Source organism: Dipodomys ordii, unplaced genomic scaffold (genome assembly GCF_000151885.1).
Source record: "Dipodomys ordii isolate 6190 unplaced genomic scaffold, Dord_2.0 Scaffold62, whole genome shotgun sequence".
Classification (NCBI taxonomy): Eukaryota; Metazoa; Chordata; class Mammalia; order Rodentia; family Heteromyidae; genus Dipodomys; species Dipodomys ordii.
The window spans coordinates 2,694,492-2,717,213 of NW_012267278.1; the positions used below are offsets into that span (position 1 = coordinate 2,694,492).

The following is a 22,722-nucleotide window of genomic DNA, read 5'->3' on the forward strand; positions in this document are numbered from 1 at the left end:
CGCCGCGCCCGGCTCGCGCTCCGCCTTGACGTGCGCGTGCAGCGCGCGGTGGATCACGTTGTGCAGCCGGGCCCGGTGGCCCACCGTCAGGTCGATGACCCCGTCCTGTGGGCCCTGCAGCACGCCCGGGAAGCCGGGCTGGCTGCCCGCGCCCGGGGGGCTGCCTCCACGCCGGGTTAGGTCCACCACCTCGCTCCGGCCGGGCTCCGCGGGCGCCAGGCTCAGGGCCTGGCCCGAGCAGCCGGGCGGCGAGTCCGAGGACTTGGACGAGCCCTGCTTGGAGTCCCGGGGGGACAAGGAGCGTCCTCCGGGCTTGCCTCCGGCCGCCGAGGAGTCGCCCGGGGCGCTCGGAATGAAGCTCTCCCCGTTACTGGAGAATCCGTTGGGGGGCTTGGAATCATTGACGTGGGGGACGGGGATGGGGATGGGGATGGGCACGGGCAGGGGCACGATCACCGGGTACGGCACGAGCAGGGTGGGGGGCGGCACCAGGGGCGCGAGCGACGGCAGCCCGAAATTCATCATCTGGGGCACGGGCATCGGGCCATTTGGCATCATGCTTACCGGCGGGAAGGGAAGACTCGGCAAGGGGGCGCCCGGGGGCGGCGGGGGCAGCAGGCCCGGAGGGTTCCCAGGCATGGTGGGCGTGCTTGGGGGGTGGATGTGGGGCGATAGCATGGGTCGGTGCATAGGACTGGAAGTGGGGCCCAGGTTCCTGGGGCCACCGGGTGGGGGCCCAATGCCAGGAAGCATGGGGTTGGACAGTGGGCTGTTGGGGTTGGAGGCGTGGTGCGGTGGCCCGCGGATGAAGGGCGGGCGGATCTGCTGCATGATCTGCTGCTCCATGAAGATGGGCAGCGGCACCGGGCCGCGGTTGGTCATCACCATAGGAGGGCTGCGAGGAGGGACGCCCAGGGGAGGTCCGATGCTAGCAGGCGGCTGCACAGAGACAGGAGGGAGGTTCGGAGTCTCGCTGATGGGGATAGACTTGGGCACCGGCGTGGGGATTTTAGTGACAGAGCAGTTGGCTGTGTCAGATGGAGAGACGGTGGTGGATGTGGATGGGCCAGGGCCTTGGCTTTGGACAGCGGCAGCCACCGGGGAGGGAGCCTTCCTCCGAGCATCAGTTAGCGGGATATTCCAAGAGTCTGGAGTGAGCAGCTGCACCCCGGTGCCTTCTGCTTTATTTTCCATGGGCGGGTGTAATGTGCTGCACAGCCCAGCTGGAAGATTGGCCTGTGTCTCTTTGTAGAAAATGTCCATTTTGTATTGGTTGAGACATTTTGCACTGCAGAACTGAAGCCTTCTTTCCCCGTCCCCAAAATCCAGGTATTCTTTTGTGTGTCTTATGTGCTTACACCAGTCACATACCTACAACACAAGCAATTAAAAAAAAACACAACAGGTGAGATAAGCGATTTCCTTGGGTAGATGGGAGTTTCAGGTTTCACATCAATGTTGGTTCACACTTTATCATAATTTCTCAAATAGGCTGAAGTATTTCCTTCTGAAAGGTAAAATTCTGAGATGTCTGTGAAATGACGGGCTTTATAAATACTAACTTCAGAATAGCAATAATCACAGTCTCTTTTTTCAAGAAATTGAATTGTTCCTTTTAAAACATGCCTTACAGAGAGCTCTGATTTAAAAGAAAAAACAAAAGGAGTGTATATAGTAGTGCAAATTCCTGCCCCCACAGTCAGAGGCTCACTGTAAACACAAATCTGAACAGTTTGGGAGGAACGGTTTCTCCAGAAAGTTCAATGGGCATGGCACATAACCCCTTAAAATTCTCCTCAGGCAAAATCACTCCACACTGCTGTGTCCAATAATGCAGTTGGAAGGGGTGTGCTGTGTTAACCAATAACACAGAGCACTGAACACCATTATGTCTGGCTTCCAAGGAGAAACTTGGACTTGGTCATGAAGTCTGTGTGAGGTTTAGCTATTCCCAACCTGTGATGTTGCAGCAAACTAGAATTATTTTTTGAGCTGTTTGCCCACTCTTTCTCAGTAGTCAGAATTTTTGGTGACATTTCTTGGCAGGCAGTCTTATTTAACAACTTTTCAAACACCAGAGAACATTTTCCAAAAGTTGTTATGGGTTTTTTTTCTCCCTTCTTCATATCTATTGCTGGCAAAAGAAAGACATCACCAAATTTACTTTAAAGTTGGGCTGCAGGACTAATTAAAGACTGAGAGCTTTTCCCAATTGGAAATCACTAGACATCAAAGTTCAAAAAATAGTCATTCTCGGCTTCAGAACCCATTACTTTGGAGAAATTATTGTGATTTCATTAACACATTAATTTTGCAACACCATCAGCTCTCACAGATGGTGAAGACATGATCTACAATTCAAATATGACTCTTGTTTGCACAAATGTCTTTCCTTCATATGGCATTTTAAACAAGAATTAATATGAGTAATCTTGCCATAGCTATAAACAGATAAACAGATGTCAAAATTTTCAATAGCTCTTTCAGTGTCTTCTTTTGACAGAATTTTACACACACAATCTTTTTTCTTTTTCTTTTTTATTTATTTTTGTCGTTTTCTTACTATTCAAATCATATACCACCAGAAAAAGAATTGAGAAATACAGTGCAATCATGAATTTCGAAAACTCCATTTCTTTCCCAGTAAATCAGTGGTTCCAATATTGTTCTAAATGGGACCCCATTTTTAAAGAGAATGTCTGTTCTGTTGGTGGTGTTGGTGGTGGTGTTGTGTGTGTTTAACTATCATAAAGTAGTATAATTAAAAGATGATAAATTTTAATAATGATTGGTCATATAAACAACATAAAAACAACATATGCTGGGCATTTGATTACTCATCTCATTTAACTCTCAGCTTTCCTTGACTGTAAACAGGATGGCGTTCTAGTTTGGGAATGTGGGCCAATATTCTCATGGCAGATGTGGGTCTGTGTGTAAACTTTTTCTCACTTAAAAAAATTCTAACTGGTATTTACAGGTAATAAACTTCACAATGTGAGATTTAATAAAATGTACTTACTGACACCCATTAGTTTTCTGTTTGGTCTCGTACAAAGTTGCCCTTTCAAAATACTTCTTAAAAGCTTTGAGGAGAGTGATGATTAGAAAATTATTCTTTCAACTTAGTTATCAATGCTGTTGCAGTCGCTAATGTGGTTAAACAAATTGATGAAGCCAGGCACCTGTGCCTCACACCTGTAATCCTAGCTACTCTGGAGGCTGAGATCTGAGGATTCATGGTTCAAAATGAGCCCAGAAGGAAAGTCTTATCCCCAATTAACTACCAAAAATAGCTGGAAGTTGAGGTCTGGCTCAAGTGGTAGAGTGCTAGACTTGAGCATGAAAGGTCAGAAACTGGGTCCAAACCCTGAGTTCAAGCCTCAGGATGAACATATACACACCAAAAAGTGAATAGTTTCGATGCTCATATCTGCCTATTGTTCACTACACTCTTTTGAGTTCCTCCTGAATTGCCTATGTGGTCTATCACACCTTAAATTTCTCATCTAGGTGAAGTAAACTAGTAGTGTGCTATTTTATTAAAGTTAACAGTAATGATGTGGCATTTGAATATCATTGTGAAATAAAACCACATACTTTTATTTCAATATTAGGTATCTGTAGAAAAGCTAAAATATAAATATCCAAGCTTAAAGTAAGGGATAAAATATATCTGCTTTACTCATAGATTAGAAAAAAATCATCAATAAACTAATTAAAATAAGATGCCAAATTTTCTGGCATATTTCTTTTGGATCTTATTCTTCAACCATAAGGGGGAAGAGTTTTCTGAGATCATTAATTGGCTTTTAAATTGCCAAATTGAATATTTTTGCCTCCAGAGGATTCCTATTACTTGAAGCTAAATAAATATTTTCATGTGGAGTGAAAATAATAATAATGTAAATATAACTTAAACATTCTCCCTTCCTTCCCTTCATTTTCAATAATTTATTGGCAGATAAGGAATGCTCATAGATCTATCCCAATTATGAAATGAGAATTCTTCAGCAAATATTATCTATTTCCACATAAAAGAATAGCAGGTATTAAAGTTAAAATAAACCCCTATTTTCCTATTAATGCAAAAGCCTAATGTTGGTACTTGATTTTCTGTGGCACCCCAAATGACATGGTAGCATACCACCTCACCTTATTGCATTTCAGTTCACAAGATGGCCTGAAAATACAGCCAAGCAATCTTCCTGATAAAGCAAAAACTTATTAGAAGGGGGGAAAAACTGTTGCTTCAGAAATAATGAATCAAGTCTGTCATACAGTACTCATCATTTAAGATGAGGTCAATGAATTTATGGCACAAATGGCTATATCATGTGAGGCAATAAAACATAGTATCATCATTCATTCTCCATCTAACTAATGACACACTTCTTATAATTAAAGATTTCATCATAAGAGCCTGAGCTGATTACTTAAGATGTGATAATTGGGCAAAAATATACACTATCTCTATCTCTTTCTTTAATAAAACAACACTTGCATAATGGTGGTTTTCTGGATTGTAGTATGGGGGGTGTCTCTTTTTCTGCTGTTAGCTTTACATTTTATTTATTTATTTAATTTTCACTTTCAGAGGCATCTTCCCCTCCCCCCTCTTATTATGGCAAGAAACACCAAATTTCCTCTAGATATTTTCAAAAGCAAAGATGGAGTACAGAGCTTAGCTTCCTGGTCCCTGCAATGTTTTGTTTCTGTTGGAATCTGGCCTTTTTTGGTTCCCCTCCTCTCCCTAACAGGTCTCAGATTGGACAGAGGCTGCTGTTGTTTAACGATGCCAATCTGGGGCCCAAGCAATCAGCCAATGCAATGCCACTGAGCAGGACAGCTGAAATGCTTCGTATCACAAATACATAATGTATCGCCAAGAAGACAAAAAGATCACAGAGAAGATAAACAAATGTGTGCTCCATTCAACCCTAAAACAGTGGTCCTCCAAAAAGATTAAATTTACCTTCCTGGGATGTGTCCAATTTTAAACAACAGGATGAACATTTCCTTTAGTCCATTTAGAGTATTTATATTTTAGTGGCTGGCTGCCAGAGTAGTACTTATAAGCTCAGTGGCCTGATGGATTCACTCCTTTCCTGTGAAATAAATGTGTGGCAACCTACACCACTAAGCTGCTCAAAAGCCACTGCCTCAGCAGAAATATCACTCGTCTTGATACCAGCAAACTCAAAGGCAGGACTTCTGGTTCCTATAACTCTTTCCATCTTGTATTTCCCCTGGAAAGAAAGCAAGCTATTCATACTGGCAACTGAACCTTCATTTTTATATAAACGTCCGAAGTCAAAGCCAAAGTATGCCATGAGGTTACCCACATGGACACAATACGTATATACATTCTGCCTGGCTTAAGAGAAGATTCGGATAACTGGTGGGGGGGGGAGGGAGGGGCAGGGTTTCTAATTAACACATTAATCAGCTGTCAGCTGTGGGAGTAAAGTTCATCCTTTAATGGAACCTACTGCTGCCTTCTGAGTGGTAATCTGGCACCAGGCAATATTTAATTAAGAAAGTCTATTGTAGAATCCTTTCTTCTCTGGACAAAGACTTTCCCAGCAGTGGAACAGTAAAAAGATATTAGCACCTCCTTGAATGCCATCAGCAATTTGAAAAACAAAAGAAAACATCTTCCTAAGCTCTGACTTTCCACTAATACAACGGCCAGGCAACAGCTCAGGAGCTGTAGCTCCTTAAATGCAATCGTATTTTGTCAGGAGGGCGATGGGAAGGTTAAATGTGGCATTGATCTTGTAGTCTGAGCCAACTCAGAGAATCATGAGCTATTGGAGAATGGTGTGAGGGAGGATTGAGATATAGAGGTGACGGTGCCTAGGGTTTTAAAGGATTAGAAGTCTGCCCTATTTGTACAGTCACCTCACAGCAGGAATTGAGGATCCTATAGAATGACCACACTTGAGCACCTGCTCCCAGACTCCTCTGGAGTGCCAGGGTCCTAGTGTCTAATGTTCCTTTAGATCCTGACACTGCCTTTAGGAGAGTTCTAGTTCAGTGTACCTGAGTGACAAAATAGGCTATGGATATCCTATGGGGTTTGGAATCTGGAACCGCTGGTGCTCAGTCTGGGCTTCACTACAACCTTATGAATAGCTCAGCTTCAGTTTTTGCATCTGTAAAATGGAGCTAATAGTAACATTGGGAGCCATGCATAAGACTAAGCTTGTTCTTCCAGGTTATCTTTTTAATCCTCAGCCTGTCCCCTTCATGGTTGTTAAAACCACACGTTTGTGGGGAGGAGGCTGCTCTGTCAGTGTGAGGAGGGAAAAGAAGACTGCTTTCTTATGAGCCTCTGTATCTTTCAGAGAAAAACAGGATGCTTCTTTCTGGACAAACTCATGCTGTGTCTCACAGACACCAGGTCTCTGTTTCTCAGGAGCCTCGGCCCCTGAGGTCACAGGAGGGCTGTCTGCAATGAAAAAGAAGCCAGCTGATAGTTCCATGTACCGTCCCCACTTCCCATTATCCCGGGAAGCCTCTGCTCAGAGCCTGCGGAGCCCTCTTCTTTCCCATTGCCCATCACTCTCTAACTCAGAAGAAGCTTCACAAGCAGTGTGGCTGCCTGGAGATGAGTGTTAGAACCATTATGATGAGTAATTCCTCTTAAGCTCAACTTCTGTTTGAAGAGTGGAAGCCGTAAACTGTACTATTCATGTTTTATTAAGAAACAGAGCTGATGGATGGTCTGCTTGACTCATTCCATAGCAGAACTGTCTTCCAAAAGAGGGGCTAGATAGAGCCAAGGAATCAGAGGTCTTTCAGACAGATGACCCCACCCTGCCATAGTAGAAGGTATATGTAAAGAAGGGCTTCCAAAACCAGAGGTGGAGGGTGGTGATGCCCACAAGTCCAAGGACTGAAGGAATGGAAAAAATGACCTGGACATAAATATGCAAAGCCATACAGAAACCAGGAGAGACTCCTAGAAACGGCAAGGGATTTTTCTTCAGAAAACCCAACTTGTGAAGTTTACTTGTAAACTAAGAAATTGTCCATGGGTTTAGATTCCAACATGATAATACTTGCTCATGGTTTTGTTTCTTGAAAGGCTTTTTTTTTGAAGTGTTCTTGCTCTCTTCTCTCCCTCTTTCCTTTCTTCCTTCCCTCCCTTTTTTACCCTTCCCTCCCTCTTTAAATAAAAGTTGGAACTCAAGAAGAAGTCAAAGAGCATCTTAGTTAGAACAGAAAACCTCATTAGGAAACTGCCCTGTAGAAGCCTTACACAATGATTCAAGTTCTACTTCTCTTGTAATTTTCAGGGGGATTTCACAAGGTCTAGCCAGGTCACTGGAGTAGAGTCACTCTAAAGCAGAGTGAAAATGGGCCTGGTTCACAGGATCTCAGTGAGTTTTAACCAATGGATCCTGACTGACCCAAGGCTCTGATTCAACAGCCAGAGCAGGATGAATATTCAGTGACTGCTGGGCTATCCTGACAGTCACACAGCATGAATCTGAAGAAGGTGCCTTTCCTTTGGCTCTGAGGTCTGTTGCCTATTCGTGTGCCATCATTACAGAATGTCTGCAGAAGTACAACTTATATCTCTACAATAGCAGTCAAATACCAGAAAGACCTGTCTACCTGGTGCCAAATGTCTGCCTTTCTGGTACCCAGTTCTGTGGCTCTGAGAGGACCAGAAATTGGCTGAAGAGAGCATGGTGCCATGACAGTCAGCCCTGATAGGAACCTGAGGATGTCTTCATCTTCTCCTCTACCCTCCAGAGACATAAGACCTACTATGACCTCAGGTGCTCAGCTACAAAATGAATCCATCAGTAGTGACAGAACAGAGGAGGAAGAAAGGAAATCAGCAAGTGACTAGAGATACAGAAAGTATGGCACATAGAAGCAGTGGGTTGCATTCTGTTCCATCTGCTCAGTAAGCCTAGCATGAACTTTTATCTAGGGCTCACTGTGCATCAGGCATTGGGGGACAGAACTGGTAAGATGTGGTCCCTCGCCCTAAGGCAGTGTAGAATCTTCTGCAGGCAACAGAAGGGGTAGTGAAAGATTTTTGGTTTTAGTTAGTCATCTCTGTTTCCAGCTGAAATGTAAGAAGAAACAGCGTGTCTATTTGTAATGCTTTTGTTTGGTTTATGCCAGTCCTGGGGCTTGAACTCAGGGTCTGGGTGCTGTCTCTGAGCTTTCTTGCTCAAGGATAGCGTTCTATCACTTGAGCCATAGCACCACTTCCATGTTTTGTTTTTGTTTTGCTTTGTTTTGGTTGGTTGGTTTTTGTTTGGGTTTGGATTTTTTTTTTTGGGCGTGGTTAATTGGAAATAAGAGTCTTACAAACTTTAGGGGCTGGATTCCTATTGTGATTCTCAGATCTCAAGCTCCTGAGTAGTTAGGATTACAGGTGTGAGCTACAAGTGCCCAGCTTTGTAATGCTTTATGTGTTTCTAAATAAGTACTGAGCTGTGTTGGTACAGGTACTGGGCTGAAGGACCATTTGAAATATCTGCCCTCCAAGTGTTCAAATACAATGACTTACTGCAAGTAGAAGAAATTGGCACATTGCTCTCTCCCTGCAACTCTGTTCCTCCAGAAACAGATACGCACTAAAATCAAAGTTGAACTAACAGATTTTCTTTCTTTTTGATGATACTTGGTTTCAACTCAGGGCTTCATGCTTGCTTGGCTTGCTTGCTTGATTGGTACTCTATCATTTGAGCCACACCTCCACCTATGCTTTTTGCTGGTTATTTTGGAGATGTAGTATCAGGAACTTTTTTGTCCAGGCTATCTTTGAACTATAATCCTCCAAATCTCAGACATGTAGGTAGGATTACTGGTGTGAGCCACCAGCTCCCAGCTTAAACTAACCATTGTTGGTTTTATGTTTTTGTTTTTGTTGTTTTTTTTTTCAACTGAAAGTTACTCTTACTATTTTACTCACAACATCAAAATTTCCTTTGCTTTTCTAATACTATCTTTGGAAACTCTTTTTCAAATAGCATATCTGACTGTTTTCAGATGAATATTTACCTCGCTTACATGAATTTGCTTGGATTAATTTGCTTACATTAACTCTCTTTGTTTTCCAAATGAAATATATCTTTGGTCTCATTTCTGTTTTTTCTTTTTATTATATAAAGGTATAGTTGCATTAGAAGTTTAATTATTTGTGATTATAGGAGCCCTTCCTAGCCTGGAAAAGCTGTAGATTGGGGCTCTGGATATCCTTGTATATAAAGGAGATCTGATGTGCTGGATGTAAAGTGTGCACCTGGGACCGGTGGTAGTGTTTGCTGGGTGCATATGTGGTAGGATGAGGCACTGAGTGTAGCCAGGGTCTCACCCAAAACCAAGTGAAGTGTGTCCTGGGTGCCTGGCTTTTGTCTGTGGTCACCACATTCCTTCCTACATCATGCACCTTTTTTTTTTTTTAAGAAAATGGTAGCTTTAGCTCCACAACATCATTAATCATACATCAATAGCTGGACTGTTTGAAGTGAGTGCTGCTAGCATGGATGATATCTGAAGCAATCTTTTTCCTGAGGTGTTATATGAACCTGCTTCCCGGCCTCCTCACCACCGGCTGGACCATGGCAATGGCAGCACCACTGGAACACACGAGACAGAGCTGCAGGTGGCCTGGGTCACAGGCACGGCTTGGAAGAATTAATACCCTTTAGCGAACTTGCACTGTATCACTATTGCAGCCCACTATCCAAAGTACAGGGGCTGCTCTTGGTGTCATCTCATTCACTCATCGGCTCTACACAGATGGCTTAGAATCTGCCAGGTCTCTAAGGGTTTTACTCACATTGCTTCATTCAATCCTCTTTAATGGTTTCTTACACATTGTGTTGCTCTATACTCTATGCCACAGACCAAACCTACCTATGGATGCCCCACTTCTGGTGCCCATATCTGTCCATCTTCATAGTGCTCCAAATAAACTGCTGAAAGTCATGGTTCTTATTATAATTCCTCCTGCCAGCCCCAATTTGATGTGATGCTAGCACTATATAAGCACAGCAACCATGCTCATTCAGCATGCTACATGAATTACCTCACTTAATCTCTACCTTATATGAATACCTGGGTTCTAGACAGGTTAAACAACTTGCTCCAGGTAACAGATGGCAGATCTAGATTCTCAGTGCTTCTGCTTAAAATTCCACTTCATCCACTGTAAAGATTGTTCTTGCTTGTCTGTTTTGTTCCTGCATTTCCCATGAAAACTACAGGATTAATACAGTTGACTAATGTTTGACAAAAAAAAATGCTCGGAAAAGTTCCTGGATCATAGAATATTTACAACTTGAAGGAATTTCACAGATTGAACCCAATCTATCTTCTACAAGCCTGTTTTCCTCTACACACAGGTCACCTATTAGGTGGCACCCAACCTCCCCAAACAGGGACATCCATCTATTGCCAGCCCCACAGCCAATGACTGACTCACACCACTGGTCTTTCTCTTCTGCACAGACCTTTCAGTTGAGATAGTATTTCAGAGTTCTTTGCTGCATGAGACCAACTGTTTTGTTGTAGAACAATGCTGATTATTATGCAGTTTAACCATTCTACTGCCTTGTCACCTCTACCTACTGATGCAGTTCTGTTCTCCAGGGTCTCCAAGCATAGCTCCAACTCCTGTTCCAAACTTTGGCCTCTCCAAACCTTTTTTAAAAAAGCCATTATGTCTCCTCTCGCTTGTTACTTGTAAACATCCCAGTTTTTGCACTCAAGTCTCTGGGAGACTTAGTTCCCACAGCCTCCGTCCTTTCTATCTTATCCTGTGGACATGACATTGAGAGTAACTGCCATTTTATTTTATTTTTGGGGGGTCCAGTCGTGGGGCCTGAACTCTGGGCCTGGGCGCTGCCCCTCAGCTCTTCAGCTCAAGGCTGGCGCTCTACCACTTGAGCCACATTGCCACTTCCGGCTTTTTTCTTTTTGCTTATGTGGTGCTGAGGAATCGAACCCAGGGCCTCAGGCATGCAAGGCAAGCGCTCTACCACTGAGCCATCTTCCCAGCCCCAAGTAACTGCCTTTTGCCTAGGCATATATTTCACCTGGTAATATTCCACACCAGCACCACCAATCACCATTTCTGTTTTAAAAAAATTATTCTCATAATAGGGACTGAACATAGGGCCTTGTGCATGCTAGCAAGTGCTCTTTTTTGAGTTACAGTCCCAGTTAGTCATAATGCTCATTTAAAGAGAGGAGACTAGCACAAAGTCCATCAGGATTGCTTTCTCCCTAATGTAGAACATTAGACTCTTATAAATGCCATCCAAGCAGGCCATGTGTTTTTTAGCCATCTCTTCTCACTGTTATAATCACAGATTGGCAATTGTTATATGCCAAAGTGTGAAGATTTCATTTGCTTTATCTTGCTTCATAGTTCACTTGAAAGTGAGAAAATAAAGGTTCCAAATAAATCATGTAGTTTCTCTAAGTTCATACATCCTAAAAAGAATGGAGCCAAGACTCAGATCTGGAACTTCTACCTTGCTTTAGAATTTTGCTAAATCTACTTTTCCAAGTTCCAGGAAATGTGGCCGATCATCTCCAGCATTTGTGTCTCTCTGCCACTGTGTATTCCAAGACCACTTCTCTCCATCCGCTTACCAAGTAGCAGGACCCTAGATCAAGCAGAATTGTGTTCCAAGTAGGCTTCCTCCCAAGTTGCTTCTCTCTCTTCTTACAAGTTTCCAGAATTTTCAATTGGTCTGCATGCTTGATTTATAACTTTCCAGTGCTAGGAATCACACCTAGGTTGTTGCTAGTCTGTAATATTAGCCACTTAGGAGATGGAGGTCAATAGTATCACAATAGTATCACAAAAGTTGATGAAACCCTATTTTTTAAAAACAAAGCTGGGTATGATAGCATGCCTGTCATCCTAGCTATGCAGGAAGGGTAGGTGAGAAAACTTTAGTCCAGGCTGGCCAGGACATAAACATGAAACTCTGCTTAAGGTTTCTTGATGAGGGCCTTGTCTCTCAATTCATTTTTCCCAATTTTCAATAACTACCTCAGACTTTTATCCTGTACTTTGGAAGCAGTATGGTCTAGTGAGGCAAGCAGTGAGGCGAGGCTCAGAAGCCCCACATCCTGCCCACCCTGAAACTTTGGGTTCTGCGCTTTTATGACCTTGGGCCCCCTCCCTACCTTCAAAGTCTGCTGTGAGGATCAAACAAACAGTGCCAATAGGAATGCTCCAAAAGATATAAAGTGCCATATAAATATAGGCTCCCAATTTAATAAGCATAAATGTACAGTAATAACACTTCATAGATTAAAAAAAATCCAGGGTCAACTGGTTTGCCTCATACTGTTATTCATTATGCTGCTATAAAATCTGTTACAAAAGAAAAAGAAAAATCCACTAGAATGAATTTTCCTATGATGTGTACTTCAAAGTAAAAAGTATGCCACAAACTACAACCCAGAAACCCAAATCAGCAAAACATTTAACCCTCCCCCCACCCATTCTCCACTGTGTTTCCAATGGCTGCAGTGTTTGACAGCAACATAATTGCAGTAATGAGGAGGTTTTTCTGGCCAGACTATGGTCTTCAGTTCACTGTGGATGTTTTAGCCCTAGGCTCAGCTTCAGGCCAGCACCAGTCACTGGGGCTAGAGTCACCAATGAAATCCCTTATGCTCAGCCACACACAAATGTGACATTTATGGCATCTGGTGCACTATGCTGCAAGTTCATAATGCTTACACACCTGGGGAGAAAGAATACCCTGTGTTGTCCATTGTCTTCCTATTCTAGCTAATTAGAAACTGTGTTCTAGTGAGTGCTTAGTAATCCAGGAGGGCTGGGCTGGACTGCGTTGGCGCTCTTTGGATCTACATGTTGATTCCTTTGTCTCTGAGAAGTGCCTTGGCTGTTTGTAGACTATTGGTTTGCTTGCCTATCTTTAACCTTTGTCTTAGGAATTTAGCCATTCTATGCTGCTGAATTCTAAATCCTAAATTTTCAAACAGCCATTTTGCCTGGCTATAAACTAACATGTCCCGAATGCTAGGGTTCTACACTGTACATCTTATACATCTCTAGCTTTATCATCAAATCCTGAGGCCAGCCCAACCTAATCTCACCCAGGCTGAATGCCTGAACGGCTGAGTGGTGTGAAACAAGACAACCTGGAATACAGACACATGCTTGTATTATTTACACAAACCTTTTAGAGCTACCTTTTCGAAAGCCTTCAAGTAACTCAATAGTCACTATCATAACATTATTCACCAGGAGTCCATAAAGAGACTGGCCACCAGATCAAGAAAATCTGTGTGTGTGTGTGTGTGTGTGTGTGTGTGTGTGTGTGTGTGTGTGTGTGTACGAGCACTGGTAATGGGGCCTTGAACTCAGGGCTTCATGCTCTTGCTTGGATTTTTTTTTTCTCTAGGCTGGCATTATATCATTTGAGCTACACCTCTACTACTAGCTTTTTGGTGGTTAACTTTAGATAAGAGTCTCACAGACTTTTCTGCCTGGGCTGTCTTCAAACTGAAATCTCAGCTTCTTGAGTAGCTAGGATTACAGTTGTAAGCTATAAGCACCAGCTCAGATAATATATCTTGTTTTAGAGAAAAGCGAATTAGGCTAGCAACAGTGATATATTGTCAGTATTTGGGTAAAAGCCTCTATCTCCTAACCTTTATTATGCCAATTCTATCATTAGTTGGTCTGTTCTGAAAAAGGATATAGAAGTTGGCCCACCTAAACTCTTGGCTTCTGGGTCAAGAAACTAGTGACAAGGCTGCCTAGTCCTGTGCACTGAGTAAGAGACACGAAAATGTAGTACTTGGGAAATAACCTAAAATGGTGAGACTGGGCCTTTCTTTTAGTGTTTATATCTAAACAGTGAAGTAAAAGGGAGGAATGGTTCTACACTGTCATATCAAGTTTGACATGCCTTTGATACAGGCTGATGTGTGCAAAAGTGGGAGGAACAGGAAAGGAAAGACAGAAGGGGAGGCAAAGAATGGCATATTGACTCTCTTTGTGTCAGTTCAGAACCCATTAAACACTAACTGTTGGTTGGGTGCCAGTGGCTCATGTTTATTATCTGAGTTACTTGGAAGGCTGAGATCTGAAGATTGTGGTTCAAAGCCAGCCTGGGCAGGAAAGTTCAAGAGACTTTTATCTGCAATAAAACAAACAAACAAACAACAACAAAAAAAAAAAACAGAAAAGCTGAAAGTGGAGCCCTGGTTCAGGGGCTTGAGCCAAAGAAGCTCAGGGCTAACACTCAGGCTCTGAGTTCAAGCCCCAGGACAGGCACCAAACAAACAAAACAAAACTGATTGTCTACTCCAGCCACAGCCTATGGCCCAATGACCTCCTTGGCCATAGCTAACTGGACATAGGACACTAATGTAGGCTCTGCCTAAGAGACAGAGAAACTCAATGAACCAACTAGAATGTCTTCTTTGGGAAGTTTGAATCAAAGTAATATAGCAGCCTAAGTAGTGGTAGAGATAGTTGTCATGGGCACAAGGCCAGAGGACCACAAAAGAAAGACAGAAACCATAGGCCAGCAGAGATCATAAGTCAGAATGGTCAGAAGGAGCAGGAAGAAGCTGGAATCAAAGCTTGTGCTAAATCAAGAAGCACCAATGCCCACTCCTTAGGGCTTGGTTACTAGCACTGTGGTACTTTCACTGCTAAAGCAACAGCCTGAGAGCCATGAGGAAGTAGCAATGGCTATTCCCATCTTCCTGGTTCCCTTTAGCCTTTTTTTAAAGCCATTTAACAAAGCAGATTATGAACATAATATATCTTGATCAATGTCATCCCTTTCAATGTAATGCCAAGCCTCTATAACTTTAGGAAGAGTAAAGGTCCAACCCAACTTGGCATACTTTCCCAGTTTTAATCCTGCCAAGTGTCACTTTTTGGTTAAAGGCAAGGAAAATCTAGGAAGGGGCGGTGATTTCAAGGACCTATAATAATTCTACAATACTTCCTCCTTGTAGCACATTAACCTGTGCCCTGCTATTAGTACCCAGGACAGACTCAAGCAGGCCCTGTGTCAACTCAGACACAAGAGTTGAGAAGCCATGTCTTCTGAAAGTTCAGAAGCAAAAGAGGGACACCAGGCCTTGCCTTTGGGGATGCCAGCACTACCGTTTCTGAAGATCTCTGCAGCAAAATGTGGATGCTTCATGGAGTCCTTTCTTGTGGTTAAATTCTATCCTCTACAACTGCTCCCATCTCAACTTTCTACTGTATAAAGGGTTTGCCGAGAAACACTCCTTCCCACAATGATCTGCCTCCGAGGAAGGATGTCATGGTAAAGAAGTTTAAAAGTGTTGTATACCCTATGCTCCTCTTTGGAGATTCTCAATGCACATGGCCATGCTTAAGCCTCTGAAACTCTGCAGAAAAGAAACATGCTTCACTTCATTCATCCAGAGTACCCCCAACTGTTCAAAAGTAGAACCTTTTCTTCTAGTAAGAAAGTACTTGTGGGAAATCCTACTTTAGTGATCTGGATATAAGGCAAGGGAATCTTACCACTTTTCCTTTGAGTAAAGCTTTTTCATATGGTTCTGAGTCTTTACGCCCCCAGAAAACCATGTTACCCATAGTAAGTTCCACTGTGCAATATCAGCTGTAACTGAAGTGTAGGAGACGGTGAAGGTGAGTCCCATGCTTGGCCCTTCTACAAACTCGCAGACGCTGTCCTGCCAGGAATCAAGGTTACTGATCTCCTTGTGGCACTTTTCTCAGCCTCACAGCCCCCCCCCCCCACACCTCCGATCAGCTTCCCGTGCTCAGAGGTCTAGGGCCTATTACATTTCACCCTGTGGTTTCAGCTTCTGCAGTCACTACAAACTCAATTTCTGTCCTCTCAGTTCCAGTTACCCCACATAGCCACACAGCCAGAGTGCCCGACAGGATGTCATGAATATTGTTACCTACGGTGTGACCTTCCAAACCCCAAGGCTCCACCCAAGAGCATTTTAGGTCATACCAGTGCATTTTCTGCATGTCAGATGAATTCACCAGAAACCAGCAGCTGCATTCCAGCATGTTCTTCGTGTGCTCTTGAAACACACTACCAAAACCACAAATGGCATACCAAAATTTTCATATTTATACATCAAGGACCAGTCTTACCTATCCTGCTGAATAAAAACATAAAATCAAGAAATACTACCACAATTGGGCTTGCTGGCACACTGATTTTGAAATTTAATTTGTCTACAACTGTTTATTCTACTCTTATGTATTCAGATCATTTTATCTCTTCTGTTGGCTATTCTCCATCACAGGCCTCCAGGAAAATTCATCCCTTTCAAGAGTAAGAGATTCACATGTCCAAAAGGGCCAAAAGAACTATGCTCCTAAAAGGAATGGGGTGACCAGCTAACCCTGGATGATATACTGCCCTCCCTTTCTTTGTAGTGCCAGGGATCAAGTTCAGGGCATCGTACATGCTAGGTAAGCACTTTACCGCTGAATTACCACCTTCAGTCCTGAAAGTATGCTTCTAATCAGACACTTGCATCCTGCAACATATACTTCATGGCTCGACACTCCCAAAGGTGCCTGGCTACACTTGGCCTTGTGGTTTCTAGGTGCTACTCTAACTTGCCAAGTTCTACCTGTTTTAGTTGGGAGTCATCGGATGCCCTTCTAAGCCTAAAAACAAGTAGTTATTTGCTTATTGGTTTGACTTAAAGCATTGCAATAATTATCTAATGAAAAGCATAAAACTTCCTAAGCTGCCCGTATCTGTGTCATTGAATATTTTGAGACCCTGGCTTGGCCTGTGATCGTCACACTGAGCTGTGGAGTAAGCAGGCTCATCAGCTAATTGTGCTTTTGCTGAGCACCAGTGCGATGTGAGAGATGAATTTGGATTAGAATTCCATTACGAGTTTTTAATAATTAAACATTACATGTTTGGAGCTTCATTCTTCTGTATTACTTTTAAAATATTAATCTATTTACATCATCTGGACTTCCCGCAGTTTGACACGCAATAAATGGGAGTCCCACTGAGATAGACAACTGTGCTCTTAGCTTAAGACATCTTTGATGTTCAATGCCAATATAAATGACACTAACCCTCTGTTTGACCCAATCTTGTACAATTATTACCCCACCTTCGTAAAGGTGGCTTGTTCCATTTTGTTTTCAACATAGTCACACATTTCTCAATATTACTATGTTTTAAATAAGCAGGAATCCAAATTAATCTTCATTTGAGTTTTATCATACCCTTAAAATCATGGGGGTATCCTGCCCTTTTCAGACTCAGGCTAAGAAATTGGCTATGGAGGGGTTGCGAGGGTTTCCTTGGATGTTAACCCACACTGTGGTGAGACTACAGCATAAAAATTCAAAACCCAGGAACACACACGAGATCCTCATTAGGGATAACCCTGTTTCACAGAGTTCGTGGCTGCATGGACTTCCCAGATGCTCACAGATGGATTTCCTTCTGGGTGAACACTGTGGTTTTCTAGCACATCCTTCCTCTTCCCATTTAATCATCTCTGTCAGAATCGAGCACAAGCACTGGTCTCCCAACTCCCTGGACAGCCCTCTCTGATTTTGGCCCCTGTTCACTCTGTCCAGGCTCAAACTCACAGCATCTTGAGCCCCTACATGAAGCTTTGGAAATGCCAGATATAAACTGTGCTACCCAAGAAGGCAGCCTGAAGTCAGACTTAAAGGAATACGTAAAGGATAGTAGGCCAGTCCTGACAGTCAACAGCTGGCTAAATTAAGTGACAGAGCTGACACTACCCGTGTCCAAGGCTCCAGAGATTCCAGACCTCACTGTTTGTGCAGTCAAGGTCATCAGCAGACCACATCTGCACTTGGCCCCTTGCAGAGAGTTCCATGAACAATCTCCAATTTGGTTTCAATTTAAGAATTTCATTCCCTTTTAAGACAAAGCTAGCAGCACAGACCAGCCATGTTATAATGCTGTTTTAAAGAGCAAAACACCATTTTACTTAATGAAAAAAGATGTAGGATTCAAAGTGGAAAATTACATGGGAGCTCAGCTTGTAATAGAAAAAGAGCCTAACCAGCTGCCCACCCCTGTGACCACAGAGGAAACAACATGTACCCAAACCCCCTAGGGGCCTACACACAAGAATCTCCTCCAAAAGTCAGCATGTCTTCCTATTGTTTTACCTCTCAATGTTCATGGATGGCTTATGAAAAACGTCTCAGCACCACTCTATTTCTGTATCAGAAGGAGATTGTGCCCCAACTAGGCAATGCAGACCCACCCCAAGAAATGCACGGTGCCAGAGGTCTGGAGTAGAAAGGGCCTAACACTGTGGTTGAGGCTCCTAGGATGTGACTGTGTATTTTCCTCCATGGAAAAGTTGGCTATACTCCTCTTTGAAAAGGACAAGCAGGATTCCTAGAGTTGAGAAAAGGCTCCAGAGGAAAAGCAAATCTCCAAGTCTGTGAGGGCTGCATGCCAAAGCTGGCAACTTCTTTGAACCCAGAGTTTCAAAAGCCTTCCTCCCTCACATCCAATGACCAGAATTGATTTCATCCACCCACCCTCCCCCTTCTCATCCTCCAGAGGCAGGACTGACAAACAGGAGAAGTCAGGCCTGTCCAACCCCAGAGCAGGTGGAAACTCTCCCCTGATTCTCTCATTCAGATTTCCCTCTTGGGAAACACACTATCCTTTTGAACAATTCCTGATTTGAAAAAAAAAAATTTTTTTTTTAAAGCAAGCACATACTAACAGTGGATGGAAACAATGCAGAAGGAGACTGCCCACTGAGCTTTTCACATTTATAAGACAGACTCCAGGCAAGCAGAGAAAGCCAGGGCTCTCCCCAAGGGCTGTGGTTTCCTCAAGGGGATTATCTCAGCCTTTGTCCTTCTATTTTCAAGTGTCTTGGAAAACACAGACTAACAATCCCTAGAAAATACCTAAAAGCTTAATAAGTCTATCGGAAGTAGCCTACTAATATTCAGTCTAAATCTTGCCTTAATTTTATTCCATTACTCCTACCCTAATTATACCCTTTGGGTTGAGCTAAATAAATTCTTTCCTTCCTTAGTGTTTACATCTTTCAGATGTCTGAAGACCATGATTGTGCCAACCACCCAAACCCTCAGACCTCACTAGTGTAAGCCATAGGAGATGTGAAGAAGGGTAACACAAACAGTTCCTATGTGTGGCTCACATGCCTCCGACTGTAGCTGCATCTTTCCTGCTTTGTTAACACCCAAGATCCTTACTTATGGAGTGGCTCCATTTTGACTTTTTGAATTCGGCATAAAAAAGGAAATGCCAACAGGTCAGAGCCATACTATCATCAGGAAACATTTAAATCGATGTTCCCACTGAATTTATAATAATCAGAAAGAGACAATAGCCCACGTAGTCATTAATGGAATATTTCAGCAATGATAGTCAGTGGTTTCTTAAAAGGAAAGGCATTCTTTAAGCAAGTAATAGGATAGATTCACAACAAAATCCTCTTTGATGCCGGTTTTGCATTCAGCAAATAATAATTGATCAACTTCTGGAAGCTCAAAGCCATACTGCATTAGAATTGAACTGACCCTGCTACTGTGCACATGGTTGGTCATCTGACTCTTCTATGATACATCTGCCATCTGAAGCTCACTAGTTCACAAGTGTGCCCACTCTACTTCTGATACTGAGAACTACCTTCCTGCAGCACAACCCACAGCCTGGCCTCCTCTCTCTCAGAGCACGACTATACCCTTCTCCACATGGTAGTCTTTCACACACCTGGCAAGAACATTTGTGCTCCCTTGGCCTTTCTCTCCCAAGTGTGTGGGGGGAGGGAGGACATTCACTTTCCTTGTCCTTAAGGCATCCTGATGTCCAGAGCATCATGGGCAAGGCTGCTCTGCCTCATTCCTCCATATCATGCTCCACATGTGGCACAAGATGAGACCCTGCATCTCAGGACAAGAGCTGAGCCCACAGGAGATAACATGTGGGTGGTTATTGAAAAGATCTTCCTTTCCTGTTCCCCAGGAATGATATTCTACCTTTATACTCCCATTCCTTTACATTAAAATACTACCTATCCAGAGTCCCCTGTTAAAACACTGCAGCCAGCATGAGTTTACTCAGCAATTTTCAGTTTTGAACTTATACCTGGATTCTCATCTTGATTTTGTCATCCTACCTTTCAACAGCATGCAAGATTTTTAAGCTAATTATTTAAGGAAGGAGTTAGTTAAGAAGAAGGTATTTGGACTTAGAAAGACATAACAATCATCAAACAATCATCAAACATCAGATAAGTGTCTATGAACTTACAACAAATACATTTTTACTTCCCCCTTTCTTCTTACTCTACAACTCTCAAAAAGCAGACTTGATTTCTAGATAAGAGTGTGGGAGGCAGAGATCTATAGATCACTGTTTTAAGCTAACCCAGACAAAAAGTTCAAGAGTTCCTATCACAACAGAAAAAAAAAATTGGGTGTTGTGTGCATGCCTGTCATCCCAACTATAGCAGGAAACATAAACTAGAAGGGCTGAAGCCCAAGCCAATCCAGACAAAAAGTAAGACCCCATCTCAAAAATGACCAGAACAAAGAAGGCAGGAAGTATAGCTCAAGTGGTAGTGCATCTGTCCCCGAAGGTACAGCAAGCCAAGCCCCGAGTTCAAACTCTAGGAATATGATACGTTACTACCAGAGATAGTATCTCACCTGTCAGAGAACAACACAAAACACCTGAGTTGAGGTTTAGACACTCAACAATTCAAACTGTAAATTTGTTTTGTTTTTGTGGTGCTAGGGATCAAACTCAAATACCTTTTGCATACTATTTTGCATTTTTCTTTCTTAAGTATGCATGCGTGTGACATTGGAGATCAAACCCAGGGTACTGCACACACTAGGCAAGTGTTCTATCACTGAGCTACATCGTTATCCTTGGATAATAGATATTGTATTTATTTTTCTTTTTTAGATACCAGGGTTTGAACTCAGGTCCTTGGCACTCTACCACTTGAGCCATACCTCAAGCTCTGCTTTTTGCTGGTTTGGAGATCTCAAAGATTTTTTTCTTTCTTTTTAAAAAAACTGGTGATACTGGGGTTAATCTTAGCCTCGGACTTTCTTGGTATATCCTCAGGCATCCCCCTCTTCCTCAACAATGCTTTTTATATGTTTTTGTTTATTTATTTGTGCATTTATAGTACAGGGGTTTAACTCTGGGTATCATATCAATTTGAAAGTCCCATTCTCAGGCCATCTATTAGTAAAGCCTCTTTGGGGGAGGGGACCAGTGCTGGGGCTGGGTGCTGTCTCTGAGCTTTTGTGCTCAAGGCTAGCATTCTACCACTTGAGCCACAGTTCTACTTTCAGTTTTCTGGCTAATTGGGGAAACGAGTCTCACAGACTTTCCTGCCTGGGCTGACTTTGAACCACAATTCTCAGATCTCATCCTTCTGAGAATCTAGGATTACAGGTATGAGCCACTGGTACCTGGCAAAGTTTCCTATTTATTATGTTACTAAATTTTAACTTGAGATTTCACCACAGGCTTGCTAGGCAGAAACTCCTTCTCCTCATCTAAAATCCCCACAATTCTAATTCCAAGGGATTTTTTTAGGGCATTGTACCACATTGCCTTGATGACATGTGCAAGAAAAATAAACACACACACAGTTGTTACAATGTCTTGAAAGAGCTGAGTTGGTAGTTTATTCCCACCCCAACCCCAGAGGTCTGTCCCCCGCGAAGGCCAGGCAAGCCCTCTGTCACTAGGAGAGAGGCGGTTCTCCCAAACCCCTAGCTTTTCTACTTTTTACTGCTAATGTTCTTTTCTACCTGGCTTGGCCTCAAACCTCAATCTTCCCAATCTCAATAAACTAGTGCCGGGCTTATTGTGTATTTTTAATCAATATTTTCTTGCCAGACATGAGGAACATTATGTCCTAAAGACCATAGAAGGCCTTCAAAAATCATTAGGTATGTGAAGGACAGATACAAATGCCCTTTCTATGTTTCTCATTGGCTTGTCTGCTTATCTAGATAATTTTGTAAGACCTAAGAATGTGGTTGCAAATATCCAGATGGCACTAAGTAGAAACAAAGTTTCCAACTTCTGTCAGCTATCCCACTGAAATATTTTGAAGCATCACCTTTGAAATAAGGTTAAAAAAAAACCCTAAATGGAAAGACATTTGTTTTTTCTGGATCTTGACTGAGAACCTTTTTGAAATTATAACTACTGATTTCAGCAGCAGCAGCAATGAAATGTAAGCAGCCACAGCCTGGCTCCTGGCTGGAATGGAGAAGCTGCAGTAGGCACACAGCTGCTTCTACCTAGTATGAGTTTTCACACAAAGACAATTCCAGGGCTCTGGGCCAGGGCTTCTCATGCTTGAGTGTGCATGGGTCACCTGCACGCTTGTGTTCAATGCAGCATGATTTACAACCATCCAGGGGTAGAAACAACCCAAGTGTCCATCAACAGGATGTGGTTTATCCACATCTTTATATATCTTTATACAATAAATACTATTCAGCTATTAAACTACTGATTTATGCTACAGTGTGGATGAGCCTTGAAAATACTATAATGAATGAAATAAGCTCAACACAAAAGATTACATGTGACTCCACTTGCATGAAATCTCTAGAGCAGGCCAGCAAATTCTTAGAGACAGAAAGTAAACTAAAGGCTACCAGCAGCTAAGGGTTAGGGCGAG

General features: G+C 42.9%; 1 protein-coding gene across 1 annotated transcript in view; it reads right to left on the reverse strand.

The window, feature by feature from the left end:
* The window catches only part of Sobp (sine oculis binding protein homolog (Drosophila)), a 176,262-nt gene that overhangs the window by 20,084 nt on the left and 133,456 nt on the right, over positions 1–22,722 (reverse strand). The window contains exon 6 of the mRNA XM_013022373.1: positions 4–1,371. Within this exon, the coding sequence (XP_012877827.1) occupies positions 4–1,371 (1,368 nt within the window). The remainder of the gene's footprint in view (positions 1–3; positions 1,372–22,722) is intronic.